At 37.1% G+C, this 25,790-nt stretch overlaps 1 protein-coding gene across 1 annotated transcript in view; it reads right to left on the bottom strand.

The window, feature by feature from the left end:
• The window catches only part of Cdc73 (cell division cycle 73), a 114,818-nt gene that overhangs the window by 24,252 nt on the left and 64,776 nt on the right, over positions 1–25,790 (bottom strand). The window contains exons 11-13 of the mRNA XM_038349073.1: positions 17,858–17,915; positions 5,912–5,947; positions 5,517–5,604 (exon numbers count right to left, since the gene is read on the bottom strand). Of these exons, the coding sequence (XP_038205001.1) occupies positions 5,517–5,604; positions 5,912–5,947; positions 17,858–17,915 (182 nt within the window). The remainder of the gene's footprint in view (positions 1–5,516; positions 5,605–5,911; positions 5,948–17,857; positions 17,916–25,790) is intronic.

The following is a 25,790-nucleotide window of genomic DNA, read 5'->3' as shown; positions in this document are numbered from 1 at the left end:
CAAGAAAAAAATGACAATTAGTTAAGTGCATGGATGTTGCCAGGAAAAGGTATATATTTTCTGTGGGTTAGATTTTATCATTTACATAATGGCGTATGACCTGAATCTCAGAAGAAATAAACAAATGAGAAGATGAATTAGGAAAAAAGCTGTTTTCATTCAAATAGCAAGGAAATTTACTTTCTTAACCTGACTGAATTATCTATAAACCTTTTCCCTACCCTGGAGTCACCTATTTATTTACCCTTCACTGCTGCAAAGCCCAGAATCTCTTAAGGACACCCCTTCATTGGGCTGATTAATACTTAGGAAAGTGTAAAGTGTAGAATCAGATCCTCTGCCTATACAGACAGATCTTAAGTGCTGTGGTTGCTTCCCTACTATCCCAACCCATTTAGGAGCATCCTCCATATAGAGCATTAGCAAGACCCAGAGAGTAGGATCTGGGAAGTCTCCTGGGGGGTGAAACAACAGGCCCAGCCCACAGGTGACAAGATAAGTATGGCTAGCAGAGGGTCCTGGTACACAAAGAAGGGAAGCTACTCAAGTAAAGACAGTTTAGAAAGACACTAGACACATGAGCAATACAGGTTTTATAGCAGCATAAACCACAGGAAAGTGGGTCTTTTTTTAAATCTTTAACTCTCCTCCTATACTTTTAAAACTCATAGTTTTATTTAGCATTCCTCTTCCTGTATTTATCTAATATCACATTTGAACATTTTTTTTTAACGAGTATCCTTCTCCGTCAGCTAAAAATTTCTGTCTCTAAAGCAGTGATTCTCAACCTTCCTAGTGTTGTAACCCTTTAAGACAGTTATGGTGACCACCCCCCACACACACACAATATGAAGTTGCTACCTCATAACTGTAATGTCGCTATTGTCATAAATTATAAGTAAATATTTGTATTTTCCGAAGGTCTTAGGCAACCCCTCTGAAAGGGTCATTTGACCCACAAAAAGGCAGCAACCCACAGGTTGAGATCACTGCTCTAAAGGATCCAGATAATGAAGATTATAATTTTGAAAACTTTCATTTCAGCATTCTGTTAGGCAAAACTGCTTTCTCCCGAAGTAAGTAATTTTTGATCAATAACAACTACACAATGAACCTTCCCTTTCTATCCTATCTCCATTCCTTTCTGTCACTCACCCATCCCCAGGAATACTTTCTACCTGGAACCACCCAGGGGCCACACCTGGTTGTGACTCTGGTGATTTACACCATTCTTCCTGTCCTCCACTACAATCTCTCCTTTTCTCTCTCAGTGATACAGCAGCTTGCTTCCAGGAGGCTGCATTCCATGAGGACTGCCTATGGTGCAGACTCAGTTTGACTCTTTACCACCTACCCTTTCGGCCTTCCATTGCAGTCATCTCCATCTGTTTATGTCACCCACCAATCCCCCAGAAACATTTCTTCCAGGGATCCCCAGTAGCCACACAGAGCTAGAACTCAGGTAGCCTAGTCTCATCCCTGTCTTCCTTTATACTCTCTCCAGACATACTCTTAAGTCTTGGACTGCTTGCAAGAGATCCTCCTCAAACCCAACTCAATTCACTGAGGATACCACCTGTAGATGCACCTGTAGATGTAGGTACCTGTTGTAAGGAGGCGAGCAGCGGCCTATGTCCCACCGTCCAGCTACCTTATACCCAGAAAAACATCACACAAATTGTATTCATTTAAACACTGCCTGGCCCATTAGCTCTAGCCTCTTAACTCTCACATCTTGATTAACCCATTTCTAATAATCTTCCACGTGACTGTGACTTACCAGGGGGAGATCCAGCATGTCTGACCTGGCGGCTGGCTCCCTAGCGGTTTTCTCTGACTCTGCTTTCTTCCTCCCAGAATTCTGTTCTGTCTACTCCACCCACCTAATTTTCTGCCCTATTGAAAGGCCAAGGCACTCTCTTTATTTAACCAATGAAAGTAACACATAGACAGAAGACCCTCCTACACCAGGTACCCCTAGCCCTTTCATCTCTACATCTTCAGACTTACTTTCTGACTTTCTGAAACCTGCTTGTAGGAACCCCACCTCTCACCACATCCCACTCCTGGGGACTATCTTGCTGACAACACAATATCCCTAGCTCTTTCCCACAGCCCCTCCCAGCCTTTGCTCCTAGCCATTTCCACTCATTTATACCGACATGCAGGACTCTCTACCAGGGACCCCACAGCCACCACACTTGGCTAAGATCCAAGGACAATAGCAACCAAAGAATGGACCACGCATCCAACAGGACCAGGTATCACTATCAAGAAACACTTCAAACATTAGAATTCCAGGTGCCTAGACACAGCACAAAAAAATAAACATGAATAGCCAAGACAACATGCTTCCACCAGAAGTCCTACTCCAGTAAGCCCTGAAAAATATAATATATATCACAAGATAAGGCTTTCAAAACAGCAAGTAAAAATGTGGTCCAGGTTCTTAAAGATATAAATAAATCCTTTAATAAAGTCTGTAAAAACAGTTGAATGAAATTATCAAAACAATTCAAGACAGAAAAGTAGAATTTAAGTAAGAAATAGAAATCAGTACAGAAAACCAAAGTAGAAATAAAAGATTCAGGATGCTAAAGAAAAACCTCAGAGTTACATGTCATCAACAGATTATAAGAGATGGAAGAGGAAATCTTGGGTCTTAAAGACAAGGTAGAAAAACTGTTTACCGCGATCAAAGAAAATGTTAAGTGGGTGGGGGGGGGCACAAAACGTCCATAAATCTGGGACACTATGAAAAGACCAAACCTATGAATTATGATTAACATTAAGGAGAAGAAACACAAGCCAAATGCACAGAAAATAGTTTTAACAAAAAATTTTCCCAAACTAACCAAGAATGTGCCTTTCAAAGTACAAGAACATATACAATATACAAAATACCAAATAGGACAAGAAATTTCCTCATAATAAACAAAACACTAAATGTACAGAACATAAAAAAGATATTAAACGCTGAATGGTAAAAAGACTAATTAACATCTAATGACAGAATGTTAGAATAACATCTGACTTCCCAATAGAGATAATAAAAGCCCAAAGTTTCCACAAATACAAGAACACTAAAATATCCTGCATCTTATTTGACAACCATCAATGAAAACTAGATACCAACAACAACAAAAAATATACAAACTCATGGAAACTGAACTCACTATGGAAAAAGCCAAGACAAAAATCAAGAAGGTAATTAAAAGCTTTTTAATTGAATGAAAATTAAAATAGTATAGCAAAACATACAGGACACAATGAAGGCAGTTCTAGGAGGTAAGTTCATAGCATTGAGTGCTTACATAAAAAAATGGAGAGATCTCATATTAGTAAATTAACATTACATCTCCATTAAAGCTCCAGAACAAGAAAAAATAACACACAAATTACAAACAGCAAGAAATAACCCAAGTGAGGGCTGAAATCAATGAAATAAAAACAAACAAGGAACTAAAGAAAGAGTTGGTTCTTTGAGAAAACGATGAACACTGATAAATTCTTAGCCAATTAGCTAAGACACAAAGAGAAAAAGACACAATAAAACTAGAGAGAAAAGGGATACAGTACAACAAATATCAAGGAAATCTGCAGAATCCTAGAGGATATACTTTAAAAATCTGTACTCCACTAAACTGGAAAAGGAAGGAAGGAAGGAAGGAAGGAAGGAAGGAAGGAAGGAAGGAAGGAAGGAAGGAAGGAAGGAAGGAAGGAAAGAAAGGGATAAATTTCTTGATCTACCAGAATTAAGTCAAGATCAAACTGCTAGAATGGTCAAGAACCTGAGGCTGGTTAGACCTAATGCTACTATTCTGCTAAAAGGACAGAGCACTATACGATTCTGTGGTGGGCTGAAAAAGAATGGCCCCAATAGGCTCCTATTTTTGAATGCTTGGTCTCCTATCATTAGAACTGTTTTAGAAAAATTAGAAATTTTGGCCTTGTTGGAATAGGTGTGGCCTTATGTGTCACTAAGAGCGGGCTTTTTGAAGTTTCAAAAACCCATGTAAGGCTGGGTAGGTCACACTCTTCCTTTCTACCTACAATTTATGGGATGAGCTCTTAGGTATTATAGCTCCAGAGTCATGCTTGCCTGCCAGCCAACATCACGCTGTCAGCCATATTGATCTGAACCAGTAAGCAAGCTCCCAATTAAATGCTTGCTTTAAAAGTTACCTTGCATATGGTCTTTCAAAATAGGAACAGAGAAGCAACTAAGACAGACTACTAATGACATTCTGTTATACCCGTAGAGCAGTGCCTCATTCAACATCACCACAGACATTTCTTTTTGCAGTAAATGAGAACTAACAAAGAGACTCACAACTGGACAATGTGCAGAGAGTGAGACTTTGGAACACTAAGTCATAAATGGGATGTCTTTATCACACCTGTCCCCTTAGAGTTCAGGGATGATATATGTGGAAGAAGGTATGGAAAGATTCCAAGAGCTTACTCAATGTGTGACTCCAAGGAAGTTGTCTTCCATATGCAACATTCCTGTACACATATAAACTCACAGAGACCATTGCAGCAAACATAAAGTTTGTACCAGTTCAAGCCAAAAGGGCCCCAGTGTTGAGACTGGGAAGTGAACATGGGTTCCTACCCCTAAACAAGGCACTATCTACAGCAACTGATACTTACTGGAAAAGGGAAAACTACTTCTATCCAATGGGGTCTTACTGGGTATATTAACCACATCAAGATAGGCCCCATGCCAAGGACTAGAATGGTATCAAGAACAGTATTTTTGTACACATTTTGGCTTATTTTGTTTTATTTAGGCATTCTGTCTTACTGGTCTTTTCATTGTGTTTCCATTTCTGTATGGGTTGTTGGTTTGTTTGAGACAGACAGACAGAAAGACAGACTGACCGACCCACCAAGTCTTGGAGTAGGTAAGACGGTGGGCAGAATCTGGGAACGTTTGGGGAGAGGAAAAGCATAACCATAATATATGAAGCAAACTTTTTACAATAAAGAAAATGTAGCATGGAAAGGCTTAGAGAGAAGAAAAGAAAGGGGAAAATGATATAAATATACTATAATCTCAAAAAACAATCTGGCATCCTTTGGAACAGTGTTTCTTCAGCTTGACTTGTATTGTATGCTTTTATAGAGTATGGCATGCTCCATCACTACAAGATTTATGTCAGGAGAGGTGTAAACATTTCGTTAATAAAATGCTATGTTTACAGATGCAAAAAAAAAAAAAAAAAAAAAAAAAAGATTACATAGCAACACCAACAGTGTCTCATAAAGAACAAGAATAAGAGATTATTTCAAAGAACAAACAAAGTGATCAGTGGTGGTGCACCCCTATAATCCCAGTACTTGAGAGGGAGATGCAGGCTCTCACTGTTCAAAGCCAGCCTGGTCTACAAAGACCATTCCAGAACAGTAAGGGCTACATAGAGAAACCCTGTCTCAAAAAAGCAACAGCATAAAAATAAAAATAAATAAAATAAAAACCACCACCAACAAAAAAATTATAAATTACTTACTTTAGATCCTGTAGAAGGTCTTTTGCATTAAGCATAGTTATTAAAGAAGTGGTAGCTGCAGGGATAATAATAATGGGTGTTCGTGATCCTGTAAAGAAAAAAATTTAAAGGTTAAAAAAAAATCAGTATTATTAGTAAAAGAAATCACTTTCTGTATTATAATAATTTTTAAATTTATAACCTTAATTATTTTATGCTAAAATATTTTTAAATAAATTTAAAATTTTAATTTTCAATACTAGCAAAAATATTTAATAGCCCATGTGGCTTATTTCTCACCAAGTAAAATACTAAGCAGATATACCCAAAATTGGTGCACAAGCATATGAGCCCTAGTTCTGAAACCTAGTTCACCTACATTTACCTCCTAAAGTAAATAAAAGACACAATCATACCTTTCTTTTGATTTGGGGGCGGTCTTGCTTGAGAAACTGTAAACAGAAAAAAAACAAAATCACAACTGCTGTAAGACAAAACTAAATATTTCCAACTTACAAAAGAAGATTAAATATTATTGATATTCATATGACTGCTGGTAAAACACAAGCCGTCCCACATTTTATGCTTTTTACAAATACTAAAATGCTGTGGCATTACACAATAATTTAGTATAAGAAAAGAATAAAAGAATAACAGAGTATAAGAAAAGAATACATAAATTAATAAAAAGGAAATCAATAAATATAACAGTTTAATTAGTTAGTTCATGGATGCCTGGATCTGATTAACAAAGAAAATAATTTTATAATACACTGATTGCTATACATGTAAAAGCAGAGTACTAAAAGAACATCTAAAACAGTAGATTCAGAGTAGGGAAATTGAGGAAAGAGAAAGAAGTTATGGGGATTAAGATCTGAAACAATTTTTAAGTTCTTTTCTTTAAAATGTTTAAATTTTTGGTCACAGAAAGATCATAAAAGCAATGAGCAACAGCTTTTAATATGTAGCAGGAAATATTTGTTAGTATATGGCATTAATTTAATTCCATTTAATTAATTTAATTAACTTAATTAATTAATTTAATGATCTATACAAGAAAATGTTCAAATTTTACTATTTGCCTACACAACATCTTTTTTGTTTGTTTGTTTGTTTGTTTGTTTGTTTGTTTTGGTTTTTCAAGACAGAGTTTCTCTCTGTGTCTCAGCCCTAGCTGTCCTGGAACTAGCTCTTGTAGACCAGACTGGCCTCAAACTCAGAGATTGGCCTGCCTCCGCCTCCTGAGTGCTGGGATTAAAGACACATGCCACCATCGCCTGGCCTGAAATGCTTGTGTCACATGGAATCTAGTTGGTTTAATTTTAAAAAAATATTTGTATGATGCTATGATGAAGAACACGAGAGTGAGCACTGAACAAGACAATGAAACTTTACGGGAGAAAAAAAGAATAAAGAGTAGCATTTAAAAATCATATCATTTTTCTCTCCCCATCCTCCCCTCCCCCCATCTCACCAAGAGCTTGGGGGAATAGGATGGTTGGGATATAGGAAGGGTGGATATGGGAACAAGGAATTATATATCTTAATTAAGGGAGCCATTCTAGGGTTGGCAGAGACTTGAATCTAGAGGGGTTCCCAGGTGTCCAGGAAGACGCCCCCAGCTAGGTCCTTGGGCAGCTGAGGAGAGGGTGCCAGAAATGTACAGATCCTATTGCCATACTCATGAATACCTTGCATATCACCATAGAACCTTCACCTGGCATTGGATGGAGAAAATGACAGAGCCCCACATAGGAGCACCGGACTGAGCTCCCAAGGTCCGATGAGGAGCAAAAGGAGGGAGAGATCATGAGCAAGGAAGTCAGGACTGTGAGGAGTGCGTTTACCCATTGAGACGGTGGGACTGATCTAACGGGAGACCACCAAGTCCAGTTGGAATGGGACTGATGGAACATGGGACCAAACTGGACTCTCTGAATGTGGCTGACGGTGGAGGAGGACTGGGAAACCAAGGACAACGGCAATGAGCATGAACTCTGCAGCATGGACGGGCTCACTGTGAGCCTTGTCAGTTTGGTTGCTCACCTTCCTGGACTTAGGGGGAGCTGGGAGGACCTTGGTCTTAACATAGTGAAGGGATCCCTGATGGCTCTTTGTCTTGGAGAGGGGTGGAGTGGGGGTATGGGTGGAAGGGAGGGGAGGGAAGGGAGAGGAGGAGGGAAGGAGACGGAAATCTTTAATAAAAAATGAGGGAAAAAATCATATCATTTAGGAGAGTAGAAAGATCTGAGAGTAGACTGAAGAATGTGGTAATAGAATCTAAATATACTGCAATTACATGAGTTCAACCTGGGGAGGGGAGGGGAGGGGAGGGGAGGGGAGGGGAGGGGGGGAAAGAGGTGCTAACACAAGTAAACTGGAATTGAGTGGGGTCCCTAAGACGAAATGCAAAAGAAACTACCTGAAAAGTTTTTCTAGCCAATAGAGTTATTCTACATGGAAATGTGGTTTAGCAACTCGAAAAAATTAAACTAATAAATGGTGGACAGTAAGAAAAACATTCAAATTCAGTGTCAGTTTTCAGAAACAGTTGCAACCTGTAAGTGAATCTCAAGAGTATAAACATGTTCGGAATACACTCCATTCTTTAGGAAGCAAGATGTTACATCCTAATGAATTCTTTATACTTTGCATATTTTGTTTTTACTACAGAATACACTGTATCATCTTTCCATCATTACACAGACTGACTCATATATATACATTTGTAATTATTTTTTCTTATTCATAAGGAAATACATAAGATTTCTTGACTCATTTCTAAGACCATGAATAAATCGGAGTAGTTTAGTTAGACCGTGTTATTTGTTATATAATATTATTAGGAAGTAGCGTTTAGTGGAGGATAAACTGGTGATATTTTGAACAGAAATATGGGTACAAAAGAGAAAAAAAGATACTATGAGAGGGAGATGAAAAGGGGAATCTATCTCAATGTCATTTCAGTTAGATTTCTTTCTTTTCTAAGGAAATCTAGACATAGACCCAAAAAAGTAAAGCAATATTTGCTAAAGTAAAGGCACAAAAAACCAACTACAAGAAAAAGAAAAATTTAAAGAGCTCACACATGTACGTAAAGTTTCAAAGTTTAGATAAAATAACTACCAAAGAAGTAGTAATAGGTTCCCTAGAAATATCAAAACAAGGACATGGTGAAGCTCATGTGGTTAAACTTGAATAAACAAAAACTGGAGCAGGCGCAGTAGGAATCCTGTGTGGTATGCTCTAGAGTTGAAGAATATTGTGAAAATGGTTACACAATCAAAAGTAACCTAATTTCAATGTGATAATGATGTATTTTACAGAACTAAAGAAAAAATCCTAAATTTCATATGGAAACATTAAAGGTCTTGACTAGACTGGTTTCAAAGCATAATACAAAGTCACAGTAACAGTAATTGTAAGCAAACCAATACAAAACAGAATGAGGACAAAAGAAATAGAAAGGAAGACTCGAGAAATAAATCCACACAGACATATCCATCTAATTTGACAAAGATATAAAAAAGCATACATTGAAAAAAATAAATCTTGTCAAAAAAATGGTGTTGGGAAATAGCCAAATGCAGAAGAATGAAACCAGTTCCATCTTTCATACGATATCAGGGAGGGAGAGAAGGAGGGAGGGAGGTAGGTAGGGAGGGAGGGAGAGCAAAAAATTAACTAAAAATGAATAAAAGACCTTAAGGAATGCAAAATTCTGAAAGTGCTACGTCACAATAAGTAAAATTTAAGGGCACAGGCACAGTAAGGATTTTTAAGGACCCCAGGCTCAGAAAATGATCCCAGCACTGGGAAATGAACTATATAAAATAAAAGGTTTGCAAAGTGAATGGCCTACAAGAGGGCAAACCTTGTCAGCTGCACACTGAACTATAAAGAGATAAAGAAACTACACACACACACACACACACACACACACACACACAAATATACATTAATCAATAAATAGGTATATCAAAATAAGATATTTCTCAAAAGTCTTAGTACAAACAACAAATAACGAAAAAAAATTCAATACTCTTGGCCAACAGGGAAATGCAAATAAAAACTACATTGTGATTCTCTATCACCTGTGAGAAATTTAACATTAAGAAAAACTACAGCTAGGGAAATGGCTCGATGGGTAAAGGCATTTGCTGACAAGTGAGACAATTAAGTTCAGTTCCAAAGACACGTGGTGAAAAGAGGTTATACTCCTACAAATTGCATTCTGATTTCCATACATGTGCCATGGTATAGAGGGCTCTCTCTCCCTCCCTCTCTCCATCCCCCCCTTCCCCCTAGGTTTTAAGAAAACTACAGAAAATACTGGCAAGGACTTGATGGGGAAATGAAACACTTACACACTGAAGACAAGAATGTAATTTATGGTAGCCACTATGAAATTCTACATGGTGGTCCCTCAAAGAACACAAACAAAAAACTAAACACAAATACCACAAGATCATGCTAGGTGTACCTACCTATGTTCGGATACCAAAAACCTACATAAAAAATCAGGTATGTTGGAGAGTTGAGTGGCCGCGCGGCCAGATGGTCCCGGGGAACTGGGAACTGAGTACAGGCCCCCTCCAATTCCGTAAGCCTTTCTGGCCATTCAGTGGGGTGATTTCCCAGGGCTGGCTTTTTTTATCACATTCCAGCCCACCCCCAAGCACTCCTTTTCACCAACCCCACACCAGACAAAGATCTGATCTCCAAAATATATAAAAACCCAAGAAACTAGACATAATTCTAAATAACCCAATTTTAAAAAACGGGGTACTGAACTGAACAGAGAATTCTAAACTGAAGAATTTCACATGGCCAACAGATACTTAAGGTCATGTTCAACTTCCTTAGATATCAGGGAAATGCAAATCAAAACAACTTTGAGATACCATCTTACACCTGTCAGAATAACTAAAATCAAAAACACCAATGATAACCTATGCTGGAGAGGATGTGGAGTAAGGGGAACACTCATCCATTGTTGGTGGATATGCAAACTTGGGCAACCACTTTGGAAAGCAGTGTGGCGGTTTCTCAAAAAATTGGGAGTCAACCTACCTCAGCATCCAGCAATACCACTCCTGGGAATATACCCAAGAGATACCCTATCATACTACAAAAGCATTTGTTCAACTATGTTCATAGCAGCACTATTTGTAATAGCCAGAACCTGGAAACAACCTAGATCCCCCTCAATGGAAGAATGGATAAAGAATGTGTGGAATATATACACATTAGAGTGCTACTCAGCAGAAAAAGAAAAAAAAAATGACATCTTGAATTTTGCATGAAAATGGATGAAACACTATCCTGAGTGAGATAACCCAGACCCAAAAATATGAATATGGTATGTAATCACTCATTAGTGGATTCTAGCCATCAATAAAGGATACTGAGCCTATGGTTCGCAGTCCTAGAGAACCTGAGTAATAAGGTGAACCCAAAGAAAAACATATATATATCCTCCTGGAAACTGGAAGCAGATAAGATCGCCCTAGGCAAAAGTTTGGAGCATGGGGGTGAGGGTGGGGGGAAGGGGAGAGGAGAGAGAGAAAAGGGAGAAGGGGAGGTTTAGGAGAGCTTGGGGGAGTAGGATGGTTGAGATGGAGGAAGGTCGGATATGGGAACAGGGAAGAAGATATCTTAATTAAGGTAGGCATTGTAGAGTTGGCAAGAGGTTTGACTCTAGAGGGGTTCCCAAGAGTCCACAGGGATGTCCCCAGCTAGGACCCTGGGCAGTGGAGAAGAGAGTGCCTGAACTGGCCTTGTCCCGTAGTCAGACCGATGACTATCTTGAATATCATCATAGAACCTTCGTCAGGCAATGGACAGAGATAGAGACAGAGACCCACATGGAAGCAATGGACTGAGCTCCCAAGTTCCAGATGAAGAGCAGAAGGAGGAAGAATATGAGCAAGGAAGTCAGAACCACGAGGGGTTGGTCCACCCCACTGAGACAGTGTGCCTGTTTTAATGGGAGCTCACCAAATCCAGCTGGACTGGGAATGAACAAGCATAAGATCAAACTGGACCCTCTGAATTTGGCTCACAATTGAAGCAGACTGAGACGCCAATGATAATGGCACTGGGATTTGTCTCTACTACATGTGCTGGCTTTTTGCATCCTATTCTATTTGGATGCACACCTTCCTAAGCCTGGATGGAGGGGGGAGGGCCTTAGACTTCCCACAAGGCAGGGTACCCTGCCCTCTCTCAGGACTGGAGAGGGGGGAGGGTGAATTGGGGAGCTGGAAGGAAGTGGAAGGAGGGGAGGAAGCAGAAATTTTGAATGGTATTATTTATAAAGTAATAAAAATATCAGAAAAAAATAAACAATGAAAAAATCAGGTATGTTTTATGTAGTAACTATAACAACCCTGGAGTTCGGGTAAGGTTTGCCCAGTCTCAGTTTCCTCAACTGCAGAACAGAGATAACTACATTCTACTAAGCATCACGAACGATTTAAAAATAATGTATTCATATATTCCAAGTCCTTAGCCAGATGTAGCATGTATTTATGTCACTAACTGAGCCCTGCTGCTGCTGCTCCTACTGCTGCTATTAAAGCAATGCAATCATTGCTAATATGCCAGTCAATAAAAGATAAAGGAAATACTACTATTGCTCCTTTGCTTCATTACAAATTATTGGATTCTTTATTTTAAAAGTATTGCCCACAATCTCTGTACAAGATATTGCACACAGTCACTGAACAGCAGTAAGATTTGCTTTCACGGAGCTTTCAGCTGCATGGGTGAGCTAATACAGAAACAAATACAGAAAAAAACCGAAGAGGTTGGGGGTATACCTTAGTGGTAAAGTACTTGCCTGACTGCACAAGACACTGATTTAATCTCCTACACACAAACAAGACTGAACGAAAAAGGAACATATAAATGAAAGATGTATGAATAAAAGGGAAACTGTCATTTAAAGAAAATATTTAGAAAGTGCCTAAAAGGAAGTGGCATTTAAACTGAAATGTGAAGAATGAAAAGGAGCCAATTTGCAAAGCACAAGTGGATGAACTGGATGTGTGCAAGTGCCAAAGCAGATGTGTGAACCTCAGGGAGGAATGTCAAGACTGAGGCCGCATGCATGCATGCATGTGCACATGAGGCAAGGGGTTCAATAGTGATTTTTATGCAATGCTAAGTTTCTGTTTGTTTATTTCATTTGTGTGGGGGAGGCTAACTATGTTGTTCAGGTTGGTCTTGGACTAAACTTTTGGAATTGATCTGATCTTCCCAATTCTAACTAGCAGGGACTACAGATATGTGCTACCAATCATTCTGACAACATGCTACTATGACAGACGTGGTATGGAATCTCAAGTTTTGATTTGGAAAGAATACTGGATGTCTGGTTTTTCTTCCCAAGTATTTAAGTTATCATCTCAAAGACCAATAATGTTTAAGCCAGAAAATGATATCATCTGATTTTCAGCTCATATCTCTGGCAAAAGAAAGTTAGGAGATTTACACAGGGATTTAAAGGAGAACTTTAAGATGTGCCGGTACACACCTTTAATCTGGGGGAGTGGGGGAGCAATGGCAGTCATATCTCTGGTTTGGGGTTCTGACTGGCATACATAGTAAGCTTCAGGCCAGCAGGAGCTAAAGAAACCTCAGTTAGAATTAGTACAAAAGTCCTTCTCAAATAATGTAATTTAAATGAGCTTTTCTTTAAAAAAAAATACTACTTTATTCCAATCTAAGGCTAAGTAAAAAATGGGTAGTAACAATTATTATTAAATTGATTGAATTAATCGTATTTTTTTAAAAAAAAAAAAAAAAAGATGCCTGTGAAGGAACAGAAAGTTAGCAGACTGATACACTACGGTCAGCTGACTAAAATGTAAGATGCTAATTTAAGGAAATGGTGGATCTTAAAATTGTGATAGAGACAGTTAGGTGAAACAGGTGAAGGAGGAATGCAGAAAAAGGAAATCTGACAACACCTTCAGATCTATAAAAGGTAAAATGAGGTATGAAGAGTACCTACTAGATTTGCGAGCTAAAAAAGAGTTAATAGTAGTGCCACTTACTGAAGAATAAAAAAAAAAAAAAAGGAGAACTTGGTGGGAGGTAATGGGAGGGAGGGGGTGAAGGAAAAGTGTTTACATTTGTTTTGCAATGCCTATAACATGTTCATGTAGAAGCGATAGCTAATATTGTTAGTATCACATGACAAAGCTCTCTAACTGAAGATGAAAATTTGGAAATTATTAGCATATAGATTTAAAACTACAGATGGCACATTGTTTATAAGCTGAATGACTATTATCATAAGAAACTTAAATGAGGGGCCAGAGCAATGGCTCATCAGTTAAAAGCACCATCTGCTCTTCCATTCCCAGCACCCACATGGCAGCTCACAACTGTCTTTACTTCCAGTTTCAGGAGATCTGACAGCCTCACACATACATGCAGGCACATTAACGCACATTAAGTAAGCAAATAAATAAATAGAGAAATGAATAAATAAAAAATTTGAAGAAAAGTGGGAAAAAAGAAACTTGACTGAAATAACAAGTGTAAATCTCTCAATCTCACATGATTACATTAAATAAACACACTGAAGGCCACTTATTTAAGAAGAATTCTGAATATACACCAACAATTTAAGGCTAGAAGGCTGGGCACTGTGACATCCATCTTTAATCCCAGCAGTTAAGAAGGAGGAGAATCCCCAAGAGTTCAAAGACAGCCTGGTCTACCAAGCGTGTTTTATAGCTAAGGTTACACAATAAGAACGTATTTCAAAAAATTAAAATAATAAAAAAATTTAAGCTAGACAATTTGAATATGATTAGTGATGCATTTTTTAAAAGGTAAAAGGCAAATGATTTAATTAGGCTATGAAAAGGAGAAAACAGTGGGGTTATAGCTTTATCTAAGTTGTATTTCTTGATGCACTAGAAAACACATAAACAGTGTTAGCTACTTTCCAAAATTTCTTAAAGATCTGAAATTTTTTCAACACTCTAAGAGATGACAAATATAAGGATTTTTTCTGGTAAAATATTACAAATATTTGACAAATACAAGTTGAAAAAATAAAATTGCTCAGAAATGCAATTCCATCCTTTATGTCCCTAATCCAAGTAGAGACTAAATATTTCATTCCACATTTCCAAATGCTCCAAATCCCATCTAAAGGAACAATACAATTCTATACTGCCCTCATCTACTCATCTATTATATTACACTGTCAGGTATGTTTGGGGTATTCATGCTTTGTTTCCCAGACTTAAAATAAGCAAATGAACATGTCAAATATTAAACAATATCCTTCAAGTTGGGAAATATCATTTAACAAATATTTCTATTGAACAAAAGTACTCACAAAAATAATTAGGACAAATAAAGATTCCAACCTACAAACACCCAGTGAAACTGGTTCTTAAGGTCAATCTAGTACTGAAATCTAAATTTTTTTCAGAATGGTGGGTAAGAGCTATGAGCATATGGATACAAAATATTAATGATGCCAATTGTAATAAAGCATGTCTATAGTACTGGTACTAAGAAAGCTAATGCAGGAGGATTAAGTGTGAAGCAAGACTCTATCTCAAATCAGCAACAACCAAGAAAGTAAAGCACATTGGTAATGCCAGCACTTGAGACAGAAGGATTAAGAGTTCAAGCTCTAAACTGGCTTTTTGGAGCCCATTCTCTTTGGAGAGATACCTTGCACAGCCTAGATATGGGGGGGGGGGCTAAGAGGGCCTTGGTCCTGCCTCAAAGTGGTATGTCAGACTTTTTGACTCACCATGGGAAACCTAAAGCTCTCTGAGGAGTGGATGGGGGATGGGGTAGGGGGAAAGGTGGGGGGAGAGAGTGGGAACTGGGATTGGTATATAAAATAAGAAAAGATTGTTTTTTTAAAAAATAAGAGTTCGAGATCAACATCAGCTATATACTGAGTTTAATGCTAGTCTAGGCTATAGAATACCCTGCACTTAAAAGAGAGAGAGAAAGGGAGGGGAAGAGGGATTGAGGGAGGGAAGTACGGATAGAGAGAGAGACAGAGACCAAAAGGAATAAATGAAAGAAGAAATCTCAAATGTATGGGCAGGGCAATATCTAAGATATTATATTTAGATTAGACTTAATTCCTTCTATTAGTTAAACCTTCAGTGTACTTGGGTAAAACACATGAAAAAGAAGCATAGGATATTAAGAGTTGAAATTGTCAGAACCTGATATTTCACATATGACTATCATGTTTAATAGAACACAACCCTCTTCTTTTCATAATTAACCTGCTGCTCTGAAAAAAACTACCCTGGACAAGAACAAGATGGCTCAGCAGAACAACCTAAGTTCGATCCCCAGAACTCACACAGTAAAAATAGAAAAATAACTACCCTAAATTGTCCTTTGATTTATATACGTGTTCTGTGGAATGTACAGTATGCACACATACATAATCACAAACATACTGTTAAAAAACTGACAAAGGCAATCAATCTAAGGAAAAAACAGTCTATTTTGGCCTACAGTTCCAAAGAGGTACGTACATACAAGCCCATTATGGTGGGGAAGACATGGCAGCAGACAAGGGAGGCATGGAGGAGAAAACGTCACATTGCATTCAGTGGGTACACAATGAACATCAAGTGGGGCCAAGATATCAAGCTCCCAGAGTGCCTTTCTTCAACTCTTGAAGATTCTACAACATCCCCAAATAACATCATCACAAGCTGAGAAACAAGTATTCAGATACATGAGACTGATAGGATATTTCACATTCAAACATCAATATCCTTAACTTCCATTTCTACACACATCACACTTAGATAATGTAACATTACATTATCAGCAACTTCCTTCTACTCCTTTGTCTAGAGAAACTATGACTTTATATTAATTCACAGAATAAAAAACTAGATAAGAATTCTTACAGTTTTGTTTGTTATACCTCTTTGCATTGCAATTTCTAAAATCTCTTATGTGACCTTCATGAGATTGACAAACCACAACTTCACATCCTTTCCTTCCAAACATGCTACACAGCTGCTTTAGCTGCTTCTATAGTGTACCTCTTCCTTCATGGACACTATTCTTTGGACCCAGAATCATCTGTCACTCCTACTTACTTTTTCTTCTTCCTAGAAAGTGCTCTTAAGTTTAGTTCTAGCAAGGATAACATAGGAATAGTTATGAATATACTATTGTTTTTACGTGGCTCAGCAAAAATTGTTTTAGGTACCAAGAAGAGATGGGTGCTAAAATAACTTCAACAGTACCCTTGCTCACCAATTATTTAAAAAGTGACTGTGGAACTTCTAAGTGCTCACCAACACATGCTGAATTTCTGTAGGAAAAAAGAATCCACATTTGCATAAAATATCATGAATCTGGGCTGGCGAGATGGCTCCCCGTTTAAAGGCTAGGCTCACAACCAAAAACAACATGAATCTAAAAGAATTGCTGAGTAAAGGAATACATGTAAATGGCCTTAGAAACAAATCTTAACCCCCCCCCAAAAAAAAACCCACAATCATCTTTAAAATGTTCTTTAACTCTTCAACTAAAACAAATTACTCAAGCTAATGTCCTCATGATGTAAGTTTACATGATACTATTATACATTGTCCCATAACTTATTTCATTGAAGGTTTCTGTGATGGTTGATCTCGAATTACCTAAGAGACAAGCTTCCAGTTATGTCTGAGAGACTATAATGATTATTAATTAGCCTCTGGAAATGTCTGTAAGGGATTATCTAAATTAGCATAACAAAGGTAAGAAGACCCACCCTGAATGTAAGTGACACCATTTCAGGCACTAGGATCCCAAACTACATGAAAAAGAGAAAGCTAATCTACCACACTGTATACCTCCCTCTGCTTCCTGACCATGGATGCAATGTGACCATCTTCCTCAAGGTCCAGCCACAGAAACTGCACCCCTTCCTTAAGTTAGTTTTGCCAAAGACGTTGAGAAAAAAAAAGGACAGTAAATAATATTAAAAACATAGACTTCAGGAGGGAGGGGGGAGGAGGAGGGAAGGAGATGGAAATTTTTAAATATAAAAAAAATAAACCATGAGAAAAAAAAATATAGACTTCAGAGATTCTGTAAACTATTCATTTTAACTGTTTTGTTTTTCTGCTAAGAATATAAAGACTAATGGTGCTAGCAAAGTTTAATAAGGATTTTGTGTATAGTACCACAGTTTAAGACCAGCTTAAAAATACTGGTGATTGATTTGAAGAAAAATGGCCTTGCAGTAGTATATTTTAAGTAAAACAATGATTTCTTCAGATGATCACACATCAAATACATTCAATTTTATGAACATCTAGAAAAAAATCAAAATTTTATATTATTACCTGGTCTAGGTACAGGCTGGGCTGCAGGAGTTTGAGTCTTACGGGCAGATGCACCTTCCTTTAAAAGATAAAAATTGATGCATGATATCAAAGTTCATTTAATAACAAACATTTTAAAGAGATCTGCTATTGTTCTCCCATTTAGTCAGTCATTTGGCCAAGGCCTACTAAGTTAAAAAATAAAATATTTAAGAGGTTAAGACTGCTGTGTGTATTAGAACAGCTAGAGAACAGCTTGTACTACTGTGAGTTCTAGGCCATTCTGGGCTACATGAGACCCTGTCTCACAAAGATCCTTGACCCTTAAAAAAAAAAAGTACCACTGTCACAATCAGAATTGCTCTTGAAGCCATGCCTTGTCTTCCATGATGAACTAGACCCTAAAATCATGAGGAAAAATAAACAAGTAAGCAAAAGTCCTACTTACTTTACACTTTTTAGCACGTTATACTAATGAAGGTATTTAGTGGAAATCTACATTGGTACCAAGTAATATTCTTAATGATTTGCTTAATTGTGAAAAACATTAACATTTTCAGAAACAGTGTTATTTGATTGCTTTTTGTAACTTCTGAGACTTATTTTTAATGAAGTGCTGGGAATCAAGTTTAAGGTCATGTATACGTCTATGACTAAAACACATTCTAGTCTACCTATTTTAAAGTCTACTCAAGTCTTTTTCCTTTAAAAATACAAAAATGGATAAAAGACACATAATCTTGTTAAAGAGATATAATGACACTTCTTGGTAGATCTTTAAAGCAGGAAACTAGTTCAAATAATTAAATGTTTGTACAATGAGCAATCCTTGCTTAATGAAGTAATCATTCTCTGGTCAGAAGAAATAAGTCCCATTCCTTAGTAAGAAAAAGGCACACATTCTAAACTAGGTCAACAAAAGTCCTTTCCTGGGATTACTTCTCACAAATAAGAGCTAGCTGATAAGAATTCTAACCATAAGGCTGAATTACAAGGTATGCCTAGAATAGGAAAAGTAATACTCTATCCTTTGACTCCAGCATAAAGACAAAAATAAGTATAAATAAAAGCCTATGAAAAGAATACAATTCCCATTGTTAACTAGCATTCAAATTCTACTTTTCCTCTAATAATTCTTCATAACATAAATCATTATATTCCTTCATCTCACTCTGCACACTATACACACATCATTTAGCCTCAATTCATTGAATCAGATTTTTGTGAGTTGCAAAAGAAAGATTTATCTATAATGGTTGACATGCATGTAAAAAAAAAGATTTATCTATATTGTCTTTTTTCAGTTTATGCAAATTTTAAGTTGTCTAAATCACAATTGTATAGTTTTGGTTAATATGAATCCAAAAATAGTTATGCAGTGTGGTACAACAGTACTTTATGAACAAAACAAAACTAGGAAGATCCTTACTGTGTCATTAATTTACAGCCATTTCCAGGACTCCCTACCAAATGCCTAGTTTAAAAAACATATTATACTTGGTTCTCCGATGCTCTGAAGTTGCGTAAGAGATCTAAAAAACGACATAACACAATTCTACCACTCTCTACTGAGAAGGTGAAAAGGTGAAATATTTTCAAAGGTATATAGTTGTGTGTTTGGCATGAATTAAAAAGAACAGCAATTTGGCAGTGACAAACTGCTAACTGGAGAGGAAACCCGCTTTCTCTTGTTTTCCCCCCTTTGGGGGGAAATCTAGCATTACAGCTGCATTAAAACATGACATATTTGGAGAAAGTTAAAATGCCTCAATTATATAGAAGAAAACAGTGACAGAGCTGCATTTCCAAGAAATAAGACAAAGTAAGGTTTGTTAACTCAGGCTTTGTAGTTTACAAGTTAACTCTTGCTCATTTTATTTTACTGAATGAGATAATCTAAGATCCTATGGCAATGGAAAATGAGTATCTATTACTTAAACAAGTAGGCAAAGTATTTCCCAGATGTGGTAGTACAGATCTGTCATGCCAGTAACTGAGAAAGAAAGACAAGGAAGATGCCAGAAGCTCACTGGCTAGCCAGAAATACTCTAAAATTACAGTAATTACATTCCACAGTGCTTCAGATGACAAAAATCAACACACACACACACACACACACACACACACACACACACACACACACACATTGTGCTTGTATGTTAACAGTAAAAAGGCTGAAAAATAAATTTTAAAAAAATTCTACTAATAATAATGATGTTTAGGAATGAACTTTAGCCAAGGTAGTATAGCCTTAGGTCAATAAATTTATAACATATTCCTGAAATGACATAAATAAAAATTATGCCTCAATTTCTGGACTTTTAGAATTACTATGTTAGGATTTGCAAACTACTACCTGAAATCACCTACATATTCAATAATTGCTATTAAACTCCCAATTTTGCAGGAATAGAACAACCTATCCTAATATTCACATAAAACCATAAATAACTTCAAATAACTAATCTTGGAAGAAAGATACAAGTTATAAAACTCAACTTCCGATTTTCAATACTCACTACAAAACTATAGTAATTGAAACAATATACTACTGAGATAAAGACAGATAGTATAGATGGGTGAAGTAGGAAATAAACTCTCCTATTTGACAAGAGTGCCAAAGTCATTTGAGAAAGGACACTCTTCAAAGAATGGGTGCTGGAAAAACTGGTATAAGCATATAAAAGAATGAATACCTAATACCATATACAAAAACCAATTCACATAAGATCACAGGACTCTATTTGAAAGTTATTTGAAAGTTAATGGAATAAAAAATTCACAATATTGATTGTGGCATTGATGTGTTGATCTGAAACAAAAAATGGAGATATCAATGTATAAATGATGAAACAGAATTCCTCAAAATTAGAACCTGTGGATCTAACACTAAAGACATGGTAACTCATAGAATGGGAAAAAGTTTTTTCCAAGTCATTTATCTGATTAAAAATTAACAAAGAATCCTTTCATCTTATAACAAATGATGAAAAAAAAAGAACCAATTCAAAAAAGGTGTAGAACTTAAAGAGGAAATTCTCTAGAGAATATTTACAAATAATAAGCATATGAAAATATGTAAAAACACCACTAGTCTTTTGAGAAGTGAGGCACCTTATTTCTCTTTAGGATAGTTACTGGCAAACAATAAAAGGAAAAAAATGACATTAAAAAATACCAAGTATAGGGGCTAGAGAAATGGTTCAGTCATTAAGAACACATAGTACTTTTGTGGAGGATCTGAATTCAGTACCTAGCACCCATGTTAGGCAGCTCACAATTCCTATAATTTAGCTGCCAGGGAAATTTTACACTTTCATAGGCACCTGTATTCACATTTTCATAACCCAAACATTCATAGATACACACACACACACACACACACAATTTCATAAATAAAGCTTAAAAAGATAAGCTCAACACCAATTTAAAAAAACACAGAATTCTCAATCCAAGGTTGGCATGACTGTAAACAAGTATGACAGTGGTTGAAGACATTAAACACAAAATAACCATCTATACCAGTAATTCTTGCCATGGGGTACCTACCAAAAGAAACTAAAGATTGGTACTTGATTAGATAGATACATGTGCGTTTATGTTTGTAGCAATACTATTCAAACAGAAGCCAGAGCAAACAGCAACTCTAACATATGAATGGATAAACAAAATATGAGGTACACAATTTCTTTTACTCAATTGTAATAAAGAAAATAAGACTCAAACACAATATAATGCTGATGAACACTGAAAATATAATGCTAAATAAATTAAGTAAAAGACAGAAAAACAAATATTTAATATTTTCCCATATGAGGTACCCAGACTATTCAAGTTTGCAGACAAAAGGCAGATTAGTCATTACTAGGACCTGAGTGCAAGAAGGAATGACAGACTTACTGAGCAATATGTATGCACTTTTCTTTTTCTGAAATGAAAAATTCAAGACTATTAGTGACAGTCGCACATTTTTAAATGTAGCGATAGTATCACTGAATTGTAAACTTAGAAATGGATAAAACAGTATATATTATGCATATTTTATGATTAAAAGAAAGAATAAAGATAAAATATGTTTAAGTTACTAAGAACAAAATGGCAGAATTCAAGTATACTCCATGACAGTAGACTTGGGAAAAGTCAGGGAGACAATGGATAAACAATACTGAGGGCTGTAGTCACAAAGGAGACCATCGGAAAGCTGAATAATCAAGAAAAATACAAAAGTCAACCAGCAAAAATGAGATATGTCCACTCAGCTTGGGGTGTGGGAGAAGATAGGATTCTTCTACACACTAGCCAGGTGGCTCTGCTTAAAGAAACCAAAAGTCAGTTCTATGCCTGGAACATTAGCAGGTTTGGTGTATAAAGTAATGTCTGGTCACCGGGGAGAAAGAAATTTACTCTGACACTCTCCATACCTCAGAGAGCCATGACCAGTTACCTCCCTGAAAAGGGTAATATCTGAGAAAATGCTCCTCTTGGTGTAACAAATACAAATTGAGGAGCCTGGGCATACCCAACTACAATCCCTGAGGAAGATACATACTAACACACTGAAAACATAGGATGGCAGGAGGTTCACATGGCAAAGAGCTTGGAGGTGCACAATGGCCTTGATTTCTCTGGCAATAGAGACAGAGAGCCCTGAGTCACAAGTCAAGAGGCAGCTCAGGGTGGCAACAAACATTCTCAGGACTGAAAGTTCTAGAAGGCTGGTTCATGGGACACTCCCCAGTCCCTCACTCCTCCCAAGCAGTATTTCCAAATTAGAAAGCACTGAGAAAGTAATAGATTTGCCTCTCCCACACAAGAGCAAACTCAGGAGACAGCTCTGCTTTAGATGTTAGCCACACAAGGTATACAAATTTCAGAGCATTCTGCAAAAAATGAAAACCAGTTTGACCTACAGACTGCAAAGCCAAAGGTGGTCAGTAGAGGTCCCTGATATTCAAGAATGAGAAAAGTCACTAAAGTGATTGTAGCACTGTTTGTTAAGCAACATTCTGATTAGAGTACAAATGCAGAACTTAAAAGAGTCACCAAGTTTCAATAACAATCCCTTCTACTGCCAATATCGTCTACTAGAAAACTGAAAAAGAAAATGCTCCAATACAATACATTCTATTAACCTTTACAAACACTCTAGAGGTTTTTATTTCTCATCTTGTATTAACTGTGCTCATAGGTTTCTTTAGTAGGGTCAGTTTTTTAAATCTTTTTTTGTCTCTCCTTCCCAATATTCACCTATCTTCTTGTTTCTCCTTTTATTTAGCCCTTCCTTCTCCTCCCCTCTACTTTCCTGTACCTTCATAATATTTAACTTCATAGCTTACTCTATATTATTCCCCATGCTCACTGATAACATCTACATTAATCAATCTATTAATAAGATGTATTTCTGGAAAGTGAGGACATGGTTCAATGAATAGAGAAATTGCTACATGAACAATGAGGAAAACTAGTACCTAAATCCCCAGACCCTATGGAAAGACAGGTGCAGGTACAGATTCTATCTGTAATCTCACCAATCCTTTGGCAAGATGGAAGAATTTCCAGAAACTCAAACTGACTAGGTCTTCTGACATGCAAACACTTAAAAACATGTATTTCTGACCAGTTCAGTCACTGTTCTTGCAGTGATGTTTTATCCTGGGTGGTTCTAGTGATGCTTACTAAGACTCTCCAATAATGTGACAACTAATATTCTACACAATGCCTATGTAAAGCAAAACAAACACACATATTATGAAATAGCAGGGTAACACTCTTCAATTACTTAATTAGAAGACTCTAAATAGGTAAAATGCTGAAAAGTTACTTTGAAAGAAAATTTCTAAAAATGATAAATGACTACAAAGAGAATATAACCAAGCAGATGAGTAAAGTAAGAAAATCAATCTAGACTTGAAGAATAAGGTAAGCAACCTAGATGAGGAAATCAGCAAAGAAACTGGTATTTCGGAAGAGAAAACAAAACTCAAAAAGAAATATTAGAGCCGGGCGGTGGTGGCGCACGCCTTTAATCCCAGCACTCGGGAGGCAGAGGCAGACGGATCTCTGTGAGTTCGAGACCAGCCTGGTCTACAAGAGCTAGCTCCAGGACAGGCTCCAAAGCCACAGAGAAACTCTGTCTCGAAAAACCAAAAAAAAAAAAAAAAAAAGAAAAGAAAAAAAAAAGAAATATTAGAGACCTAAATGTAAACGGCTTAAAACTCTCAAAAGAAAGAGATTAGCTAAATGGATCAAAAAAGGCAGCCCAACTATTTGTTGTATGCAAAAAACAAAGCACATTGGCAAACACTGAGTCAAAATATAAAAGTCAATATACAAAGGAAATCATTAAAATAAAAAGAGTATCACTCACAACAAGAAAAGAAGAGAGGGAGGGAGGAGGGGGGAAAGGAGGCAATGCATGAACGGATTTGAAATCACATTGTTAAAATAGGCCAAACTACACTTTATCTCATCTACATCTGAATAAAAGCGAAAATGAGACTATAGAGAGGGAGGGAAAGCCTAAATTTCATATACTCTACATGGGGGGGGGGGGGGGGGGCAATCCTACAACTTGAGACAAATCAGGAAGAATAGTTCAAGGCCATCCTGAATTACATGAGACTGAAAACACCAACCAACAAATACAAAGATGATGAGAGTGTGCATGTATGTAATTGAAATTTAGAATGTAATTACATCCTGATGGAGAACTCTCATTGGTTAATAATGAAACTGCCTTGGCTTTTTGATAGGGCAGGATTTAGATAGGTGGAGTAGACAGAACAGAATGCTGGGAAGAAGGGAAGTTAGACAGACACCATGCCTCTCCTCTCTGAGACAGACGCCATGGAGCCAGCCACCAGGTCAGACATGCTCAATCTTTCCAGGTAAGGCACCACCTCGTGGTACTACACACAACACTAAATATGGGTTAAAGCAAGATTTGAGAATTAGCTAATAAGAGGCTAAAACTAATGGGCCAGGCAGTGTTTAAATGAATACAGTTTGTGTGTTGTGATTTCCAGGGTTAAGCTAGCTATGCGGGAGCCTGGCGGGATGAAAAGCAGGCCTGCCCGTAGCTCCTCACTACAACATCCTTTTTCCTTCTAAGCACTCCCATAACTCTTCCTTGCTCTTTCAAATTCATGTCCTCTTTTTTCACTAATTGTTATTAAATACATATATGTACATACTTATTTTAAAAAGAATAATTCTGACTATAAACTGTATGAAATAAACTCTTTGAGGGTTGTCTGCTTATCCGATTTCCCCTTTTCCCATGAGTGCTAGATGTATTCACTGGTGACAAATGTGAATTACGCTTCCTCCTTTAATGTGTAATCCATACAGAGGTAACAGCAATCGGTATGGAATTTTGTTGGCTGTTGGGAAGACTATGCAAATACATATGAAAAGTAAGCTTGCCAGGCAGTGGTGGCACACACCTTTAATCCCAGTACTTGGGAGGCAGAGGCAGGCAGATCTCTGTGAGTTAGAGGCCAGTCTGGTCTATAAGAGCTAGTTCCAGGACAGGCTCCAAAGTTACAGAGAAACCCTGCCTCGAAGGAAAAAAAAAAAAAAAGGAAAAGAAAGCTCATGCAACACCAGACAAAAAAGAATAACTTCTCTAAATTTGTGAGTTTTTCCGTTTTCTTACTGTTCGTTTTAAAGAACAAGTTTTACTTCTCGGTATGGGGTTCTGTGAAATAGCCTTATAATATAATTTGCTTGTCTTTGAGGGGGCGGGGGACGAGTTCTAGACAGGGTTTCTGTGTAGTTTTGCAGCCTGCTCTTGAATTCGCTCTGTAGACCAGGCTAGGTATTTGTCCGTTTTATGTATGATGATTTGAGAGGGTTTCTGCTACCATAAATACAAAATGTTTTTTAATAGTATTTTAATCCCAACAACAAAAAAGACCTAACACAATTCCTATCAAAATCTACTCATAACTAA

The sequence above is a fragment of the Arvicola amphibius genome, chromosome 12, assembly GCF_903992535.2.
Source record: "Arvicola amphibius chromosome 12, mArvAmp1.2, whole genome shotgun sequence".
NCBI classification, from domain to species: domain Eukaryota; kingdom Metazoa; phylum Chordata; class Mammalia; order Rodentia; family Cricetidae; genus Arvicola; species Arvicola amphibius.
The sequence above is the reverse complement of the archived record's forward strand: the minus strand, read 5'-3'. Positions and strand labels throughout refer to the sequence as shown.